Source organism: Manis javanica, chromosome 15 (assembly GCF_040802235.1).
Source record: "Manis javanica isolate MJ-LG chromosome 15, MJ_LKY, whole genome shotgun sequence".
Taxonomy (NCBI): Eukaryota; Metazoa; Chordata; class Mammalia; order Pholidota; family Manidae; genus Manis; species Manis javanica.
This window is the reverse complement of record NC_133170.1, coordinates 86,448,808-86,469,300: the sequence shown is the minus strand read 5'-3', so window position 1 is coordinate 86,469,300 and position 20,493 is coordinate 86,448,808. Positions and strand designations below refer to the sequence as shown.

Genomic DNA, 20,493 nt, shown 5'->3' with positions numbered 1-20,493 from the left:
AACCAGATAGTGATATCACAGATAAAGAAAATTAAAAACCAATATCCTTATGTAGATAGATGCAAAAATCAACAAAATATTTTTAAAATATTACCAAATCAAATCCAACAGCATATCAAAAGGACTGGTCACCATGATCAGGTGGAATTTTTCCTAAGAATGCAAGAGCAGATTAAGCTAAGAAAATCAATCAACATAACACATCACCTAAATAGAAAAATAAAATAAATTCCATTTGATTCAGAAAAGGCATTTGACAAAAGCTATCACACTTTCATGATGAAAACTAAGAATAGAAGGACAATTACTCAGTACGATATAGGGTATTTATGAAAAGCCCAAAGCCAACATACTTAATAGTTAGAGACTGAAAGCTTTCGCCCTAAGATGAGGAACAAAACAAAGATGCCTGCTTTCACCACTGGCATTTAATTGTACTAGAAATTCTAGCCAAAGGTATTAGACAAGAAAAATAAATAAAAAGCACCCAAATTGGAAAGGAATGGGCAAAATTATCTCTATTTGCAAATGACATGAGCCATTATATAGAAAACCTCACCCCAAGAAAGATGGTAGAGCCAATAAATTCAGTAAGGCTGCAGGGTACCAAAGCAACTCTCAGAAACCTGCTGTGTTTATAGCGTACCAATAGTGAGCAGTCCAAGGAGAAAACTGAGAAAGAAATTATATTTCTAATAAGCATCCCCAAAAAATACTGAGGAATAAATCTTACCAAGGAGGTAAAAAAAACTCATACACAGAAAAATACAAATTGCATTGAATCTGTAGATCACTTGGACTGGTATTTACATCCTAACAATATTAAGTCTTTGACCCTCGTACATGGGTTGTTTTTCCAATTATTTGTGCCTTTTCTAATTTCCTTCAGCAACATTTTTTCTAACATTCAATGCACAAGTCTTTTACCTTCTTGGTTAAGTTAATTTCTCTGTATTTTTTTCTTTTTGATGCTATTGTAAATAGAATTGTCTTCTTAATTTACTTTTCAGATTGTTCGTTGTTAGTGTAGGGAAAACGGAAGTTCCAGATGCTCATCTGACCCTGAGCTACTTGCCCACCACACAGGTGCCTGCTACCTCATGCTGATGTAATACGTGGCCTGCTGCACAGGCACATGCTTGCACACATGTTGGCAATGAGCCACATTGTGCTGCTGTATACAGACCCCGACTCCGTGCTCTGCATGGACGATGGAGCATGAATGGCAGACTCGCTGCATGCAGATGCAGTGGACGGAATCTAAGTGCTTGGCCGGTGCTGTGAGAATAAAGCTGGGTGTGAACACTTTTCCCAATACATTGTTGTCATTTTCCGGTCTCACTGAATCCAGAGTGAACTTTCCTGGGGCTGAAATCCAGCGCTACCATTAGTGTATAGAAATGCAGCTGATTTTTGTTCATTTTGTATCCTGCTCCTTTGCAGAATTCATTTATCAGTTATCATAGTTTTTTGTCCAGGCTTTAGGGTTTTCTACATATAAGATGTCATCTGCAGAGATAATTTTATTTCTTCCTTTCCAATTTGGATACAGTGGAATATTATTTAGCCATAAAAAGAGTGAAACTGAAATAAGCTACAATATCGATGGAACTTCAAAACTTTATGCTAAATGAAAAAAGTCAGACTCTGAAGGGCAGATAGTTATATTATTCCATTTATGAGGTACCTAGAACTGGCAGATTCCTAGAGACAGGAAATAGAACAGTGGCCTCCAGGTCTGGGGAAGCAGAGAATGGAGAGTTATTTTTTCAGTAGGTACAGAGTTTATATTAGGGCTGATGAGAAAGTCGTGAGGATACATGGTCATGTTACACAACACCGAGTGTATTTAGCGCCATTGAATTGTACACTTACAAACACTTAAATAATAAATGTTTGCATATTTTACCCCACACACAAAAAAATGAAAACAATTAAAAATGGGAAATCGAGTTGAGCAGATCCTTCACCAAACAACAAATACATATGATAACTAAGTGTCTGGAAGGATGTTCAACATCATTATAGAAATGCAAATTATTAAAATTAAAACCGCAGTGAGATACCTTCGCATGCCTCTTAGAATGGTAAAAATTTTGAAGAGTGACCATCCCAAGTTGTGAAGAGCATGTGGGGAAAGCGGAGCCCTCACACACTGCGGGTGGGGATGCAGGTGATAAAGCCCCATTGGAAAACATTTTGGTTTGGCAGTTTCTTAAAATGCTGAATGTACGACTACTTGTATGTCCCATCCACTCCACCTCTAGGTTCCCACCCGAGAGAGATGGAGGCATACATCCAAACACCTGTACAGAAGTGTTCATAGCAGTTTTCTTTGTAATAGTCAAAAACTGGAAACAGCCACAATGTCCATCAACAGATGAATGGATAAACAAATTGTGGCCTATTCATACAACAGAATGTTATTCAGCAATAAAAATAATACACTACTGATACATACATCAAAACTAGTCAATTTCAAAATAATTATGCTGAATGAAAGAAGCCAGACAAAAGGGAATATATGGTGTATGCTTCCGTTTATGTGAAATCCTAGAAAATGTAAGCTGAACTATAGTGAGAGAAAGCAGGTCATCCGGGGATGAGACGGGGTGGGAAAGATTTTAAGGTCACAAGGGAACCTCTGGGAGTGATGAGTAGGTTCTTCATCTTTTGTGGTGCTGGTTTCATGGGTATATGTCTACATTTATCCAAGTGTCCCTTAAGTATTGATTGAAATTTGAAAAACTCCAATAAAGCTATAAAACAGTTTGTTGGGCTGTTTCTTACGGCTTACTGCAACTGTTCCATACAGGTATTTTTCAGCCTCTTGTTAAACACCTCCCAGTGAAGGGTAATGCAGAGCTGGAAAGATACGTATATGCTTGCTGGAGTGGTTTTAACAATATGTCTGCAAATTCCTTCATACTTGCGATGTTTACTTTTATGTGTCAACCTGACTGGGTCACAAGGTGCCCAGACATCTGATTAAACATTATTGTGGGCATGTCGCTGAGGGTTTTTCTAGGTGAGATTAACATTTTCTTCCCCAACACGGGCGAGTCTTATCCAGTCTGTTGCGGGCCTGAACGGAGCAAAGACAGAGTGAGAGAATGTGCTCTCTCTGCCTGTCGGCCTTGAGCTGGGACGTCGGTCGCCTCCTGCCCTCAGGCCCGGACTGGGACGTACACCATCAGCCCTCCTGCTTATCAGGCCTTCCCACTAAAGATCTGGGAACTTCCAGGCTCCATAACTGTAAGGAAAGTGTGGTGGCATTCGGAGGTGGGACCCTTGGGAGGGGTTTAGGTCTGGATGCGGTCAGGAGGGTGAGCCCCTCACAATGGCATTAGTGCCCTAAAAGAAGAGACGGAGAATGCGCCCCCCTCCTTCCCTCTCTCTTGTGAGGACACAGCAGGAGGCAGCCGTCTGTGAGCTGGAAGAGGACGGTCACCACGAACCAAAGCAGCTGGCACCTTGAGCTTGGCCGTCCTAGCCTCCAGAACTTGGATAAATAAATTTCCTTGTCCAAGCTGCCCACCCTGTCCATGGTGTTTTGCTGTGGCAGCCCAAACAGACGAAGACAATGCTCCTTTCTTCAAGAACTGGAGTTTAATTTTCCAGCCCATGATGTGTAACCTAAGTCCAAATGACTAGACTTAGTAACTCACTTTTTTGAATATAATAAGGCAGAAATAACATGGCATCCTGACATCTGGTTATAAAGACACTGGGGTTTTCTCCTCCCTTTCGTCCCTCTCATCTCCCTGGGGACACAGTCGCCATTTTACGGGGACACTCGGGCACTCTGTGCAGGGGCCCATGTGCAGAAACCGAGGCCTCCAGCCGAGTCAGTGGAAGCCGAGGCCTGCTGACATGCACAAGGATCCCCCCGGAAGGGAACCTCGGCTCCGGCTGGGCCTTCGGATGACCGTAGCCCCCCTGCTGACGGTTTGACTGCGACCTCAGGAGGGACCCTGAGGCCGACTCACCCAGAGAAGCTGTTCCCAGGTTCCTGACCTTCAGAAACTGAGTTAGTAAATACTTGATTTAAGGTACTAAGTTTTGGGGAAATCTGTTACATAACTGTTAAGTAAATAATTAAATAACTCAATGAATTGTCACAAACCAAACACATTCATGTAATAAACACTCAGATCAAGAAGAAGCGGAACATTAACAATATCCCTGAAGCCCCCATCTTCCCTTTCCCGCCACAACACACCACCAAGTGCAAGGACCACCCTGTCTTTTTACACATAAATTAGTTTTGCCTATCTTTGTACATTAAATGAATGGCATCATACAATATGTATCCTTTTGTGTCTGATTTCATCTCAGCATTATGTCTGTGAGTCTCCTCCATAATCCCGTGTGCAGTTTCAGGTCACCTTAGAGCATTCCGTTGTGAGATGGCAGTGCCATTTATTCATTGCATTGTCAATGGGCATTTGGATGGTCTCGGTTTGGGGGATGGGCATTACAAATAGTAGTGCTATGTATGAATATCCTACTTTTAATACATATCTTCTGGTGAACATATCTATGTATTTTTGTTGGGTATGTATCTGAAAGTAGAATTCCTGGGTCACAGAATATTGCTCTGTATCTTTCTAATTCCTGAGATATGGCAAGTTGTTTCTGAGATCTGAATGATCGTTCCAGTATGAATCATGTGTGGGTCTGTTTCTGCTGTCCCTGTTTCTTCTTGTTCCACCCCCATTGTGCCTTATTTCCTTGTGTGATTAGTTTATTTTCAGTGACTGATTTCCTTGGAATATCATTGGTGAGACATGTTTCAGGTGTAGGATGAAGGTGCCTGCCTCCAAAGGTCACTAGAATTGCTTCAGCCAGGCCCCTAGTGGCACTGCCAGTCTAGGAGGACTGCAAACTACATCTGTGGCTTGGGGGTTTTCTGGAGAAACAGAAAGATAACAAATTTGACCTGTCAGTGTATGCAAGGCCTGGGTCATGGTCACGTCTTCTTTGAGATCTGCCCTCCCCATCCTGCTCGGCCTCCCCCGGGGCAGGGCTGGCTTGCTGCTGAGTCATCCAGGCTCTAAGGGTAATGATGTTTGGGGGCGTCCTACCTTTCCGTGAGGAAGGTCTCCTGTTAGGTCCCCAGCTTAAGCAGGGTCTGTGTTTTATTCTGTCCGTGTACCTTTTTGGGGGACTCAGACCGGAGGGGCACTGGCTGCCTGGGCCATGTTTTGGTCTTGATGGAGCAGGTAGCTACCAGAGGAGCAAGCGATGCCTTGTGGAAGGGCCAGTTGCAGAGCTCACGCCGCATCATTTCCATCTGCAGCCACTGGCCAAAGCAAGTCATGTGGCTACGCCTAAAAAATGCCAGCGCAAAGTACAGCTCAGCAGTGGGATGGGATAGAAAGTAACGTTACTCAATAATCCAAATGGTCTCAACCCACACTTTTGTTCACACATACTTATCGTGCTTCGTGAGAAACATGCTCCTGCCATCCAGTGAGAGACCTAAACCTTCCATACATCATGGCATCACGCCTGAAGTCCGGGATTGCACGATCTCCATCATCTGGGATGGAACTTTTCTCTATCCCGAGATCCACACACTAAAAATACAAATATTTGTCCATGCCCCTGTCCTAGCCACCCAACATACAGTGGTGGAAAAGGGACAGGAAAACTGCAATAAACCCTCCCAGTAGCAGAGGATGGGAGTGGCAGGGTGGAAGAATGAATGAGAAGCACCCAGAAGTCACTGGCCCTTAGTAGTTAAAAAACCCTCTGGGCACAAGTTCCCAGGCCCCCCTCCCGTGCGGGGTGGTCTGGGGGAGCACTTCCCCACTCATCGTCCCCCAGTGCTCGCGGCTCCTCCCTCTGGGGGGTCATCCTGCTCTGTCACTCTTCTTGGCCACTTCTGAAGGAGACCTCAAAACCAAGCACCCTGTGGGTCTGCGCAGCCTGCGAAAGTTCAGGCCCAGAGGTCTCGTTCATGAACAAGCGTCAGTGTCCTCTGGCTTCTTGCTGTGCCCTCACAAGGTAGAAGGGACAAGGGAGCTTTCTCGGGCCCCTTTGATGAAGGCACTGACCCCATTCACGAAGGCTCCGCCATCATGACCTCTTCACCTCCCGGAGGCCTCACTTCTGAATACCATCGCCTGCGGGGTTAGGATTTCAACAGGTGGATTTTGAGGGAACATAAACATTCAGGCCGTAGTAATGGGCTTTCCATGTGTTTGATTCCATGTGCCCAAGTCATGAGTCAACTCCATGTGCCAAAACCCACACCCAAAATTCTTTTCAAGACATGCCTCTGAATTTTCTTTGGGCACATTAGGCTTCTACAGAGCCACACTCTTAATGTTTAAATGAGCACTCTAGTCAGCTGAAGGCTGCACCAGGTGGCACCCCAGCAGAGTGTGTTACAGAGCGCCTTGAGCTGGTGTTTACCAGTCTGTGTCTTACTGGCTAAGTTTCGGAGATGGACTTCTTTCTGCGGTGGGTGGGTAATGGCCTTATATGTGGTTTAGAACATTTTTTTTCCAATGCTCCAATTTCTGCAATCTCTCTATTGCTTCTAAATACAGCTTGCAAATCAGTCACTTCTTTTCTGAATCATGAGGGGTTTTTTTGGTAGAATCTTACCGAGTGACACTGAAAGCAACCAGCTCATATTTTCAATATTTGCTTCATTCTTTTCACCTAATGATACAAAGTTCATTAGATACACTTTCTTTCTTATGAGTCACTCTATGTCTACCATAGCAACACTCCTTAGTTTACTAGGACTGTCATAACAAAATAACACAGACAGCAGGACTTAACAGAAATTTATTTTCTCACCGCTCTGAAGGCTCGAGCCCCGAGATCAAGTGTCAGCAGCACCCCCTCCTGAGGTCTCTCTGCCCAGCTCGCAGATGGTCGGCTTCTCCCTGTGGCCTCACAGGCGTCTGTGTCCTGATTTCCTCTGCTTATGAGGACACAAGTCATATGGGATTAGGGCCCACCCTAATGAACTCATTTTAACTTCATCACCTCTTTAAAGACCCCCATCTCCTAATACAGTCATATTCTGAAATTAGAACTTCAACATATGAGTTTTAGGGGGACAATTCAACCTGTAACATTTACCACAGGCAACTTTGTCAATAATACCAATCTCCATTTTCTTCAGCTTCTTTTAACAGTTTCTCACTACCCACCACCATGTCCCAAAGCAATGCCATATGTTTCTGTTTTTTGTTATGGAAGTACATCATTTCTAGGTACCAATTTCTGTATCAGCCAGCATTACCACAATAATGCTCTCTAACAAACAACCTCGACATCTCTGTGGCTTATAACCACGTTTACTTTTTCCCTCACAGGTCTGGGGGCTGGCTGGGTTTGGGTGACCTTGGCTAATCCCGCATCTAGGCTGCAGATCGGGGCAGGGTCGTCTCTCCATGCCCCATCCTGAACTTCAGGCTGAAAAGGCAGTGCCTACGGGGACGCACTGTGCTCGAGGATGCAGCTGAGTGCAGGGGTGCCAGCCAAACAGCACAGGGTATATCAGCCTCTGCTCCTACCACCCCTGCCGACAGCCGGCCGGCCAGAGGAAGGCAGAGGGCCCGGCCTGACGAGGGCCGAGCGATGGAGAGGCTCCCTTCGTGCCTCACAAAGCCATGGCAAGATCATGGATGAACAAAAGTACCCGGGACTAAGAGGCGGGACCAGTCATTCAACGAAGTGCAGATCTAACCTATTTGTCTCTCCTTCTCAGATGATGCTGGGATTTTGATGGTAGAATACCTTAAATCCAGGTATTCCACTCTTGAGTTACATACTATAGTTTTCATATATTTTAATTCTGATAGTTTTTAATCCCAGAAGGCATTGTTAGTTTTGTGTTACAGAGTTAACTTTCATTTAGTTTTATGAATACACTCTATTCAGTTTTATTCCTCTTACATCTGATCTTCCATTTATGATCGTTTTATTTTTGCCTGAAAAAAAACAAGAAGGGTGTCCTTTGGTTCAGCTCTACTTTGTAGTGCCGACACACTCTGTAGCGAATTTCCTCAAATCTAATTGGTCTGCAAATGTCATTATTTCCCTTTCACTCCTAAAGGACTTTTTTTTTTTGTATAAAATCTAAGCAGGTTTTTTTTTTTTTTTCACAGTTTGAAGATATGATTCTTCTGTGTTCAGGCTTCTATTGTTTGAGGAGTCAGTTCTCAACTTCTGACTCCTCAGAAAGTAATGTCTTTTCCTTACAGCTGCTTTTAAGGTCTTTTGCTTCTGTTCTGCTCTCGGCAGTTTTCCTGTGATATGCCCAAGTGCGGTTTGCTTTTTACGAATTCTGATCGAATTATGTAATGCTTCTGGCACCTGAGCCTTGATCTCTTCCGTCGATTCTCACAAGCCCTAGCCCATTTTCTCTCCGGACATGGTCAGCCTCGTCCACTCCGAGGACTCCAACTGCATGTACATTAGACCCTCTTACACATTCTCTATATGTATATTCTGTATTTTCTATCCATTTCTCTCTTTAGTTTGACTATATACTTCTGACCTAATTCCAACTCATAGTCTCCTCTTTGCAGCTGTGTATGTAACCTGCCAACAAACACTATGCATTGAATTTTGAATTTCATGTATTTTTCAGTTTTAGAATTTTTATTTGATTCTTTTTTTATAGTTTGCAAATCAGTGATAAAATTCTCAATCTTTTCCTTCATCCACTTAACCATAGTAAGCATAGTCCTTTAACAGTCTTTGGGGAAACTCCGTAATTTGGATCTGCTATAGATCTGTTATTTTTCTTGGTTTGCAATCATTTGTCTCATCTCCTTGGATGCTTGATTGAGTGCTGATTGCTGTATATAAACAGTGGTAGAGATCATTTGAGGCCTATCATGAGGTTATCTTCTCCCAAGAGAATTTGTTTGCTGCTAGCAAGGACTGATATGATTTGTATGGAGTCCCAAACAATTTGTAGTCCCCAAACAATGCATTAGGGTACCTCCCTGGTGGTTCCCATATCCCAAACGTTGTCCTCCTAGGACCACCAGGATATTTAAACTGCTGCTCAGCGTCCTAGCTTCCCAGCCGCTCCTCTGGAACCGGCAGGTGCCCCTCAGGAAAAAGCACCCCAAGCGCCAGACCAACCTCTCTCCCTTCCTCCTTCTCACGGATGTTGGCCCGTAATCACTCACTGCCTTGTTTGTTCTCCGATGCTTTCTGGAAGCAGAAGTCCTCCATGGATTTTTGCATTTCATGCATCAGTAAGCCACGTGAGAATTTCAATTTAGATGTAACAGGTTGTTTCCTGTGCCAGTTAGGTTTTGTCTTTCAGCTCTACCATCCCTTCCCACTCCTATAAATTGCTTTGCGGTGCTGGGACTGCGTCTCTGGAAACCGTCCCTGGTAGATTCTACCCCTAAGGACACTGCAGGGTGACTGCAGGGTCTGCTCCTGGAAGCAGCACCCCAGCTACACTTCTTCGGTGTAAATTAAAGCAGAGCAAATTCTTCACCCAGAAGAGGCTGAATCCAGTCTGAAGTTTTTCCAAGATTTGCAGGACCAGCCTTAGTACACCGCCTCAGAGGTCTGGGTCCCGACCCGCCAGCCTCTCCACAGCAGTGACTCCCACAGGGACCCCTCTCAGAGGTCTGCGGTGTGGCCCCACAGGACCCCTCCTGTAGACTTGGAGACCCCAGGCCCGAGTTCTAGCTCTGCAGAGACTTTCTCTAAGTGGGAATTTTCCAGGCTCTTCCTAGTCTCCACTGAGCTCAAGGGGGTGGTAGCTACTTCTTACACTTGTACATCCATGATAATTTGGGGTTCTTGTTTTACCTTCCAGCTACCTAGTTAACAACTTAATTTCATGTTAACTATTGTTCATATCCAATTCCTTCTATTCAAATAACTTGTGTGGTTTCTGTTTCCTGACTGGATTCTGGACTGACGCAGTTCCCACCCTTGTCCTTCCTCTAGTCTAATTTACCTCAGGGCAACGTGATTAGATCCTTTGGACCCACTTGGAATGTTATGCCAAGGTTTTACTGTACTCTATTACATTCTGCATTTCTAGAATATCTGTTTGGTCCTTTCTCAAATTTACTTGGTCATTCTTTACAGTTTCAGGTTTCCTGCATGTACCTTTATTCTCCACATGTATTTTTAAGCTTGTCATTTAGCTCTTTAAGCATATTAAATATAGTAATTTAAAATCTTTTGTGATGATTTCATTTTCCTCAGTGGCTGTGAGTCTATATCTGTCTTGGTTCTTTTGTGCGGTGCCTTGTTTCCTTAGGTGTTTTATTTTTTAATTTTTTTTTTTTTTACCATGAGCTGTTCATTTTCCTTGGAATTTTATTTGTTGGATGAAGATCTGCAAGAATAATTGTAGAATAGATGCACCACGTGGAGCAGTAAAATGTACCTGCAAATTGCCCTCCTCAAACCCTCTCAACAACACAGCATTATACAAGTTTTTGACCTTTACTGATTAGATTAGTGAAAAAAGTATAATATATATGTAGCATATTATATATAAATAGAGATAAATAATCAGTGTAGTTTTAAGTTGCCTTTTGCTTATGGGTGAAGTTGGGTGTTTTTTTTCATGTTTAAAAATCAGTTGTAATTGTTTATGCATTGTTTTTCTCATATTTTTGCCCATTTTTCTACTAGGTTGTTGATCTTAACATCATTTCTATTGTGAAGACAAGAAGTCAGCAAAAAGGATTGAAAGATTTTTTTCAGAATTACTTCACAGGTTACCCACCAGCCGCTAGAATATTAGAATCTTTTTCAAGTCAGAACCCTTTAGTTCCTAGTATAGCTTCCAGGCGAGGTCCTGACTGATTAACAATCCTGTCATTTTGCTTCATTATCATTTTCCTAAAATTCTTTCTTCTAGGGTGTAAATGCTTAGTTTTGACCCAGAAAGCCTGGGGGATGACTTAGGGAACACTATTAATACTAACAGATATATATATATATGTAATGATTGGCATACAGTGTACTTGGGGTCATAGGCATTATTGCCAAAAAAGATTTGGGAAATGTTACCACATTCCCACAGCAAAAATCAGCTCTCCTGTTGGGTGATGATGGTACACAGATGCTGAAAGGGTGGTCTGCAGAGGTCTTGGCTAAACGGGAAAAGGGATTTAATTTTAAAGTGAACAGTCTGTTCGCTTCTTTAACATATTTTTGGCTGCTGGACTGTGAAGCCACTGTGCAAGTAAGTGCACCATCACTGTGTTATTCACAGTGGACTACTCATTTCTTAAAATTACCCGTGAGCATGGTGAAGCACAGGGCAGGCTATCCGTTACACCGTGGGGGTGAGAACGCAGAGAGCCAAGCCTTCCCTTCCCTGACAACCATCTTTCATGCAGCTGAGCCATCTGCACGCGAAACACATGCACAACTGGTGCCTCAGCAAACAAGTGACCACTGGCCAAAGCAGCTGTGGACTCTAGTCCCCGACCTGCTACTACTACTGTGGGACGGCAGGCACGCCCGGTGGCCCTCACTGGCCTGCGGCTGGACGTGATCGTTGCACGCTCTGCACTGATACTGACACAGCACTCCAGACATCGTGAGCCAGGACGGGCGTTTCCTACAGGAGCGAGGGCTCAGCCTGCACCGACACACCGGCACACACGCTACCGAGCGAGACTCTGTGGTTTCTGGCACATCTACACTTGCAAAAAAAAAAAAAGGCTGTTCCTGAACTCAGCTGGCCAGAGTTTGCGGTAGAACTTACGCCTCTGCCCCTGGACAGCGCAGGGCACGGGCAGTCCGAGAACTCGGCCGCCTCCGCAGACCTCCGGCCTCAGGGCACCTGCTGCGGGCGGCCCGCGCGCGCCACGGGCCGCAGCCCCGCCCACCCCGGCGGCAGCCCGCCGCGCCCGCCCGCGCCCCCCTGCCCCGGGCCTCCCCAGACGGCGCGGGCTCGCTCTCGCCCCGGCTGCCGGGAGCGCGGCGCCGCGCGGGACTACTTTCCGCGGCCCCTCGGGCGGCGGGCGGAGGGATCCCGCTCAGAGCCCGTGAGGCGCGCGGCACGTGGCCCGGGCAGTGCGCCTGCGCGTCGCCGCCGCCGGCCGGTCCGCTCGAGCGCCCGCCGCCCGCGAGGGGAGCCCCGCCGCCGCGCCAGCCATGGCGCAGGCCCTCCCCATCCGCCTCCGGGAGCTCCTCCAGGTGAGGCCCGGGGCCCGGCGGAGTCGCTGGCCCGGCGGCCGCGGTGGGCGGGTCGGGGTGGGCGCGTGTGGAGCCGCCGGCTGCCGAGCCCGCGGTGCGGCCGGACGGCGGGCGGAGGGGCCCGCGGCGAGCCCGGGGGGCGTCAGCCTGCGCCCGCGAGGAGCGCTAACCACGGTGTGTTTTAACGAGACGCCGCCAGGGCGCGAACGCCCCGAAAGCCTGTCCGCAGCTCTCCTAGTGCGGCAGCGCCCGGGCAGGGAGCCCGTCCCCCCGGGGCGCGGTGCCGGCGTCGCGCACATCCCACGCTCGGGTCGCACCGGGGAGGGCGGCCTGCTGCGCCCCGCGCGGGGGCCACATGCGCCCTGTGTCCGCGACGTCAGTGCCTCGGGTCAGACCATCTCCGTCCCCTAAAGCGCGTCGGACTTATTCCAGGTGAGGGAACGGTGCGCAAAGACGGCAAGTCACCAACCTGCCCTGGGTCACTGAGGCGGCAAGAGCGAGACGGAGACCCAGGCCCCCCGCCCGCGCAGCTGCGCGGCAGGTGGCACGGCGGGCTGAAATGGGGCGAACCGAAAAGCCCTCTTTTCGCACTCACGGCACTTCTGACCCCGTGTCTGAAGGAGGAAGGTCGGGGGAGGGGATCGTGACCATCGGGCCCTCCCGTTGCGCGCCTTGGAAACTGCATACCCGGAGTGCGCTGCCCTGGTCCCGTGGTCAGCGAGGGGGCCGGGCCTGTGTGGACGCTGAGTGCCCTGGGCACCCGTCTCCCCAACTGGGCCGAGCCCGTTGCCAGTAACATCATGCTGCTGCTAATTTTGACAATACAATAAATAACAGTATTTATTGAGTCATTTCCCTTGCCAGTCACTGTACTGTGTAGCCTGTAAACCTCAATTCAGCCCCCATAATAACTAAGGCATTGAATTAACCCTACATCGCTGAGGCACAGGGCGGCCAAGTGATCGCGCTAGAAGTGCACAGCTAGTAAGTGGCACAGCTTGGCTTCTAAACCGCCTCTCTGACCCCAAAGCCAGTGCTTTAGCCATTATCTAAATAAGTTTGAAAGGCAGGGAAGCAGTAAGGCATTTTAATTTCCTATCGAAGTTCATGATATCTTGAGGGCGTATATTCTGTTATCTGGAAAATAGTGTGGCGTACAGGCCATGTGAATGGCACTCTGGGGTCTGTGGCATCTACATGCGAGGTTTTGAGGCTGCTCTGCACCCCTTCTTTCTCTGGTCTGTACACGCTGCCTGCCTTAGCTGCAGACATTTCGAAACCTCCGCCTGTCCCCTCCGTCCCTCTTGCTGCCACTCCCGCTTGCTGCCTGCAGGTAATGGGAGAAGTAGCTGGTAAACTGGAATGTTCTTCACCTTCCCGCCTTCAGCCTTACAAATCTGTCAGCAGTTGCTGTCTCCTAACTTCCTCTTACCTCAGAAGTAGGCTTTTCCCGTGTGTTCTGCATCCTGTATCCTTCCCTCCTCAGTGTGGCCCTAGCGCCTCTCATCCGGGCCCTCTTGGCAATGTCTTCCTGGTGGCGCCCGACCGTGCTCGCATCTCCTCCGTCTTCGCAGCGAACTTCTCCCTCTCCCCTGCCCCCTTGAAGCTCTCACCGCACAGCCAGACATTGGGAAGGAACCAGCTTAGCCCCTTGTCGCTTCCCTTATGTCCCTCAACCTGCAGTCTGATTTCTGTCCCCACTGTTCCCCTGCATCGTTCTTGCCAAGGTCATAAGTCGTCATGCAGATTTTTTTGCAAAGGACCAGATAGTATATATATATTAGGCTTTGAGGGCCCCACACTGTCTCTTGTCACATATTCCCTTTTTTAAACCTTCTAATAAACATAAAACCATTTTTAGTCGGGCCATACAAAAACAGGCTGTGTTTGCCAATCCCAGCATGACAACCGTCTCCCATGACCCTCAGGCTGCACTTGACACTGGGCCTTACTGCCTCCTTGCAGCCCTTTGCCCTTTCTCTCCTGCGTTCGTACCGCCATCTCCCAGGGCTGCTCCTGCCCCTCTGCCCACCCCGTCTCCTTTGTAGTCTCCTCTTATGCATGAGCCTGGAGTCTGTCTTGACGCCTTCATCTTTTCATTCAGTATGCTCCGCTGGGCGATTCGCGGGTATTCCCATTTGCTCAGTGTTGCCAGCGTGCTACATATTTTTGCTGAGCCCCAGAGATTCACATGGGAGAGACAGTAGTGGGCTCTGGTGAAGAGTGTAGACTGAGCCCAGATGGCAGGGTTTGAATCTAGACTCAGGCACCTACTGGCCACATGAATTTGGGCAACTTTGGTAACCTTTCTGTGCCTCCATCTCTGTATCTATAAAATAGAGATAAAAAAGTAAAATTCTTACCTCACAGAGTTGTGAGGTCTTGAGTTAATAAATGTGGTAAGTGTAAAGTGTCAGTGTCTGGGACATAATGAAGTGCTGTGTTGTCAGCTGTTACTGCCATCATGAAAGAAAAGACATAAAGAAAGAGGCTGACGTTTGAACCTTTCCCACGTGAGTAGGGAGGAGACTGCACTTGCACTGAGAACAGTTTCTGAGCACCTGTGTCTGCTGGGGAGGCCCTTGGGGAGTCACTCTTACAGAGGACCCTGTGCTCACAGCCTACTACGTGTTTGGTTTATGTTGCCGTTACATAGCTGTCCACTTGTGAAATGATTTTTGATATACTAAGACAAACCACAGTAGGCTTCTTCCGTCCTAAAATTGTTGTATACCTATGTAAAACTCTTTTTAAGGACACATGTAAGTTGTTGAATTTTGCTTGTTGGCGGACTGATGATACTTGTGTGGAAGGTAGGTACTGGGCCATTCATACCTTCTGACTTCACTGTTACAACGTGAGGACAGCAGCCGCCTAGTCACCCAGGGTGTGTGGGAAGGTGAGTGTTTGTGAGAATGCCCGTAACAGTGGCCTGGTGGATTACCAGACACTAAGTGGATTTGAACAGGGCCTCCTTGGAAAAGCGAGTCATCACCGTGGAACACTTACATGTTCCAATCCCCAAACAGAATCTCAGTCAAGCGTCCTCTGCGTCAGGTTCTTGAGCGTTCTGTAGCTCAGGCGAAAGTCTGTCTGGAACAAGCTTTAAAGTGACACATATGCATGGGAAGAATAGCCCCAAGTAGAAAATATAAATAAAGTTAAAGCCTTCCTATGTAACTGCTGGGTTTCTCAAGAAATCACTATTACGGAAACCATTATCTTTTTCAAAAAGTGATTAAAAGAATCCTACTATGAATATTTTCTTGTCCTTTGCTTTTGTAACAGCACAGTGTGAAGATGTTTAAGATCAGAGCATATATTTGATGGTATTGCTTATTAATATTCTATCATTAATTGAATGCTGGTTACTGGCACCCTGCTACCCCATCCTGCAGGCGTTTCCTTGTTCTCCCTGCTGCCCCTGCTTTCTCTCTCCCTGGCTGCCTCACCAGTTTGCTTTCAGTCTATTCCACATTTTCTTTGGCTGCTTCCCTTGCTTGAGTCCTGCTAGTAGCCACCATGCTCGGGAGAGATGACATTCCTCTTGGCTGACTGAAGAAGGATGCCACAGAGCAGGGTAGCAAAGTTCAGGGACAAAATTAGAATCTTAAACAGAACTTGACAGGCTAGAATCCAACTAGTTGACATTTAACCGGGATAAATATAGGGTCTTATGCATTGGTTTTAAAATACAGAAAACCTGCAGTGGTGTAATGTGAGAAGTTCTGTAAAGCACTATACAGATGTAGTTTTTAAACTACCCGGAATTAACCTAGTCCTGGAGTTTAGTTAAGTTCTAGAAAAGACCTTAGTATCATCATTTTTTATAGACCCTTACTTACAAAGCTCCCTCTTAAATCAGGGAAAAAGCTTGCTGGTAAGTTTGAAATGTAAAACACTTTCTTAAACTTCATATTTCTTTTTTTATTAAGGTATCATTGATATACACTCATATGAAGGTTTCACATGAAAAACATTGTGGTTAGTGCATTCACCCATATTATCAAGTCCCCCCCACACCCCAATGCAGTCACTGTCCATCAGCATAATAAGATGCTATAGAGTCACTACTTGTCTTCTCTGTGCTGTACTGCCCTCCCTATGAACCCCCCACACCATGTGTGCCAGTCATACCGCTCCTCAATCCCCTTCTCCCTCCCTCCTCTTTGGTAACCGCTAGTCCCTTCTTGGGGTCTGTGAGTCTGCTGCTGTTTTGTTCCTTCAGTTTTGCTTCATTGTTATACTCCACACATGAGGGAAATCATTTGGTACTTGTCTTTCTCCGACTGGCTTATTTCACTGAGCATAATACCCTCTAGCTCCATCCATGTTGTTGCAAACGGTAGGATCTGTTTTCTTCTTATGGCTGAATAATATTCCATCGTGTATATGTACAACTTCTTTATTCATCTTCAGATGGATACTTAGGTTGCTTCCATATCTTGATTATTGTAAATAGTGCTGCAATAAACATAGGGGTACATGTGTCTTTTGAATCAGGGATCTTGTTTTCTTCAGGTAAATTTCTAGGAGTGGAATTCCTGAGTCAAATTTCTATTTTTAGTTTTATGAGGAACCTCCATATTACTTTCCACAATGGTTGAACTACTTTACCTCCGCAATGGTTGAACTAATTTACATTCCAACTGAAAGTGTAGGAGGGTTCCCCTTTCTCTGCATCCTCGCCAGCATTTGTTGTTCCTAGCCTTTTCAATGTTGGCCATCCTAACTGGTGTGAGGTGATATCTCATTGTGGTTTTAATTTGCATTCCCCTGATAATTAGTGATGTGGAGCATTTTTTCATGTGCCTGTTGGCCATCTGAATTTCTTCTTTGGAAGTGTCTGTTCATATCCTCCACCCATTTTTTAATCAGGTTATTTGTTTTTTAGGTGTTGAGGCTTGTGAGCTATTTATATATTTTGGATGTTAACCCCTTATCAGACATGTCATTTACAAATGTATTCTCTCATACTGTAAGATGCCTTTTTGTTCTGCTGATAGTGTTCTTTGCTGTACAGAGCTTTTTAGTTTGATGTAGTCTCATTTTTTATTTTGTTTCCCTTGTCCAAGGAGATATGTTCAGTAAAAAATTGCTCATGTTTATATGCAAGAGATTTTTGCCTGTGTTTCCTTCTAAGAGTTTTATGGTTTCATGACTTATATTTAGGTCTTTGATCCATTTCAAGTTTACTTCTGTGTGTGGAGTTAAACAGTAATCTAGTTTCATTATCTTACATGTAGCTGTCCAGTTTTGCCAACACCAGTTGTTGAAGAGGCTGTCATTTCCCCATTGTATATCCATGGATCCTTTATCATATGTTAATTGCCATATATGCTTGGGTTTATATTCTGGGCTCTCTATTCTGTTCCATTGATCTATGGGTATGTTCTTGTGCCTGTACCAAATTGTAAAAACTCTTAGTTTTTATTTATTTATTTATTCTTACTGTCTCTTTTTTTTATTTGGTATCATTAATGTACAATTACATGAGCAACATTATGGTTACTAGACTTCCCCCATTATCAAGTCCTCCCCCATAAACCTCATTACAGTTGCTGTCTATCAGCGTAGTAAGATGCTATAGAATCACTACTTGTCTTCTCAAACACTCTTTATTTTTAAACATATTCTAGTAACATTATCACACCTAAAAATCACTAATTCCTCAATTTGATCAAGTATCTTGTGTTAAGTTTCTCCTATTTGTCTATTTAACTGTTTGAATCAGCATCCAAAGAAGGCCCACACATTGCATTTGGTCAACATTTTATGTCTTAGAGCTGCTTTTTGAGCAAAGCTTTGATCCTTTAACCTTTGATCGTTTAATCTTTGATATTTAACACAAATATTGTATTTTATGTTCATGTCCACCTATCTTTTCATTTTTGAGCCCTTCAAATCTATTAAGAATCTCTTCAGATTGTTACTCTAGAATCTTGACAGTCTCAAAATAAACCCTTAGCAGATAATAAAAACACCCTCATCTGGGGCTTCAAGTAGAAGCCCCTTCAATTAAAATATTGGCTGGCAGGTGATTAAGGTCAGAGCCCTGGGATCTAGCACCGGTGCACAGTGGTCCATATGGCCGCATCCTCAGGACACAGTTCAGCTGTGCAGCTGCTCGCCTACAAGCTCACGTAATGCTTCTCTGTCTCTTTCCAAAAGTCTTCTGTTTCATTTGTTGCCTGAGCTTTTATGTGCTAGATGTTTTGATGGATTCAGAATGAGGACACCTTAAATCTTATTCTAAGAATAAATAAGCAATAAGATATATGTGAGGAGGATTCAAGATGGCGACATGAAAAGTGAGACGGAGAACTCCTCCCAAAACCACAAATAGTGTGAAAATATAGTTAACTAATACAACTAACCCTAAAACAGCAACAGGAAAGAGGGCTGCACCAGACTGCAGACAGACCTCAGGAAACAGGGTAAGAATGAAGGCCTTGATCTGGCGGAACCCAGGCCCTTCCCCGCCCCAGCTCACCGGCGGGAGGAAGAGAAATGGCGCGGGGGGACAGGGTGGAAGCCTGGGACTGCTGAACACCTGGCCCTGGAGGTCTGCTTTGGGGGCAGAAACCTACGCTGTGTGGTGCTCCGGATGTTGGGGAGCTCGGACGGGCAGAGTGATTGAAAGACTGAGGTTCCAGCCGTTTGTGGAGGAACGGATCTGCAGCCAGCCGCGCTGTGTCAGAGGAAAGGCAGGCAGTCCGAGAGGCTCCCCATTAGCGAGAGGGCTGCTGAAGGGGCTGGTTTGCACAGAGCTTGCTGCGTGGGGGCGGGGAGAGCTGGACAGGGTTGTCTGGGCCGCTCTACCCAGCTGGTCGGGAACTTTGAGCGCCCCATCCCCCTGGCTGCCTGCTCAGCTCCGAGGCCCCCCACTGAGACATGCAGCCTGCTGGGCCTCCCTCCTGGCCTGCTGGCACCTGTTCACAAACTGACACAAACAGTCACTGCGCAGGCGTCAGGCCAGCCAGAAGGAAGCCCCGCCTACAACAACTAGAGACTCCAAGCACAGAGGCTTACACGTGTGTGCTCGGCCCACTGGCTCCGACACCGGAGATAGCTGCTGCAGACGGGCATCAGGACACAGCCCTTTCCTCCCCCAAGGCACCAGCTCCACTCCCCTACGACCCCCAACCTCACTCTAGGGGCTGAGAAGCTCCAGAAGGCACTAGTGGGCACCACCCAGAAATATGAAAAGTCCAAAGAACATGGTTCAGACGGAAATCTCACAAACCCCAGAAAAAAGGCCAAATGAAACTGAACTCACCAATCTGCCTGAGAGTTCAAAATAAGAATCATAAACATGCTTATGGAGGTACAGAAAAATATTCAAGAACTCAGGAACGAATTTAAGTCGGAGATTCAATCATTAAGAAATTCCATATCTGAAATGAAACATACAATGGAGGGATTTTAAAGTAGATTAGATGTAGTAGAAGAGACAGTAAATGGAATAGAAACTAGAGAAGAGGAATACAAAGAAGCTGAGGCACAGAGAGAAGAAAGGATCTCTAAGAATGAAAGAATATTGAGAGAACTGCGTGACCAATCGAAATGGAACAATATTCACATTATAGGGGTACCAGAAGAAGAGAGAGAAAAAGGGATAGAAAGTTTCTTTAAGGAGATAATTGCTGAAAACCTCCCCAATCTGGAGAAGGAGATAGTCTCCTCTTAAGCCATGGAGATCTCCCAACACAAGGGACCCAAGGAAGACAACATCAAGACATATAATAATTAAAATGGCAAATATCAAGGATAAAGGCAGACTTTTAAAAGCAGCTAGAGAGAGAAAAAAGATTACATACAAAGGAAAACTCATCAGGCTATCATCAGACTTCTCAACAGAAAACTTACAGACCAGAACAAAGTGGCATGATATATTTAATGCAATAAAGCAGAAAGGACTTGAACCAGGAATACTCTACCCGGACAATTTATCATTTAAATTTGAAGGAGGGATTAAACAATTTTCAGATAAGAAAAAGTTGACAGAATTTACCTCCCACAAACCACCCCTACAGTGCATTTTGGAGGGACTCCTATAGATGGAAGTATTCCTAAGGCTAAATAGATGCCACCCAAGGGATAGACAGAGTACAGAATATGATGGAGGAGGAAGAAAAAGGAGGGGAAAAAAAAGAACCTTTCGGTTGTGTTTGTAATAGCACACGAAGTGAGTTAGACTGTTAGATAGTAAGGAAGTTAACCTTGAACCTTTGGTAACCACATATTTAAAGCCTGCAATGGCAATAAATACATACCTATTGATAATCACCCTAAATGGAAATGGTCTGAATGCACCAATCAAAA

The 20,493-nt window shown here is 45.7% G+C and overlaps 1 protein-coding gene across 1 annotated transcript in view; it reads left to right on the top strand.

Moving 5' to 3' along the window:
- Positions 1-11,362: 11,362 nt before the first annotated feature.
- The window catches only part of CLTCL1 (clathrin heavy chain like 1), an 82,570-nt gene continuing 73,439 nt past the window's right edge, over positions 11,363-20,493 (top strand). The window contains 1 exon segment of the mRNA XM_073223147.1: positions 11,363-12,168. Coding sequence (XP_073079248.1) covers positions 12,127-12,168 — 42 coding nt within the window. The 5' untranslated portion in view covers positions 11,363-12,126.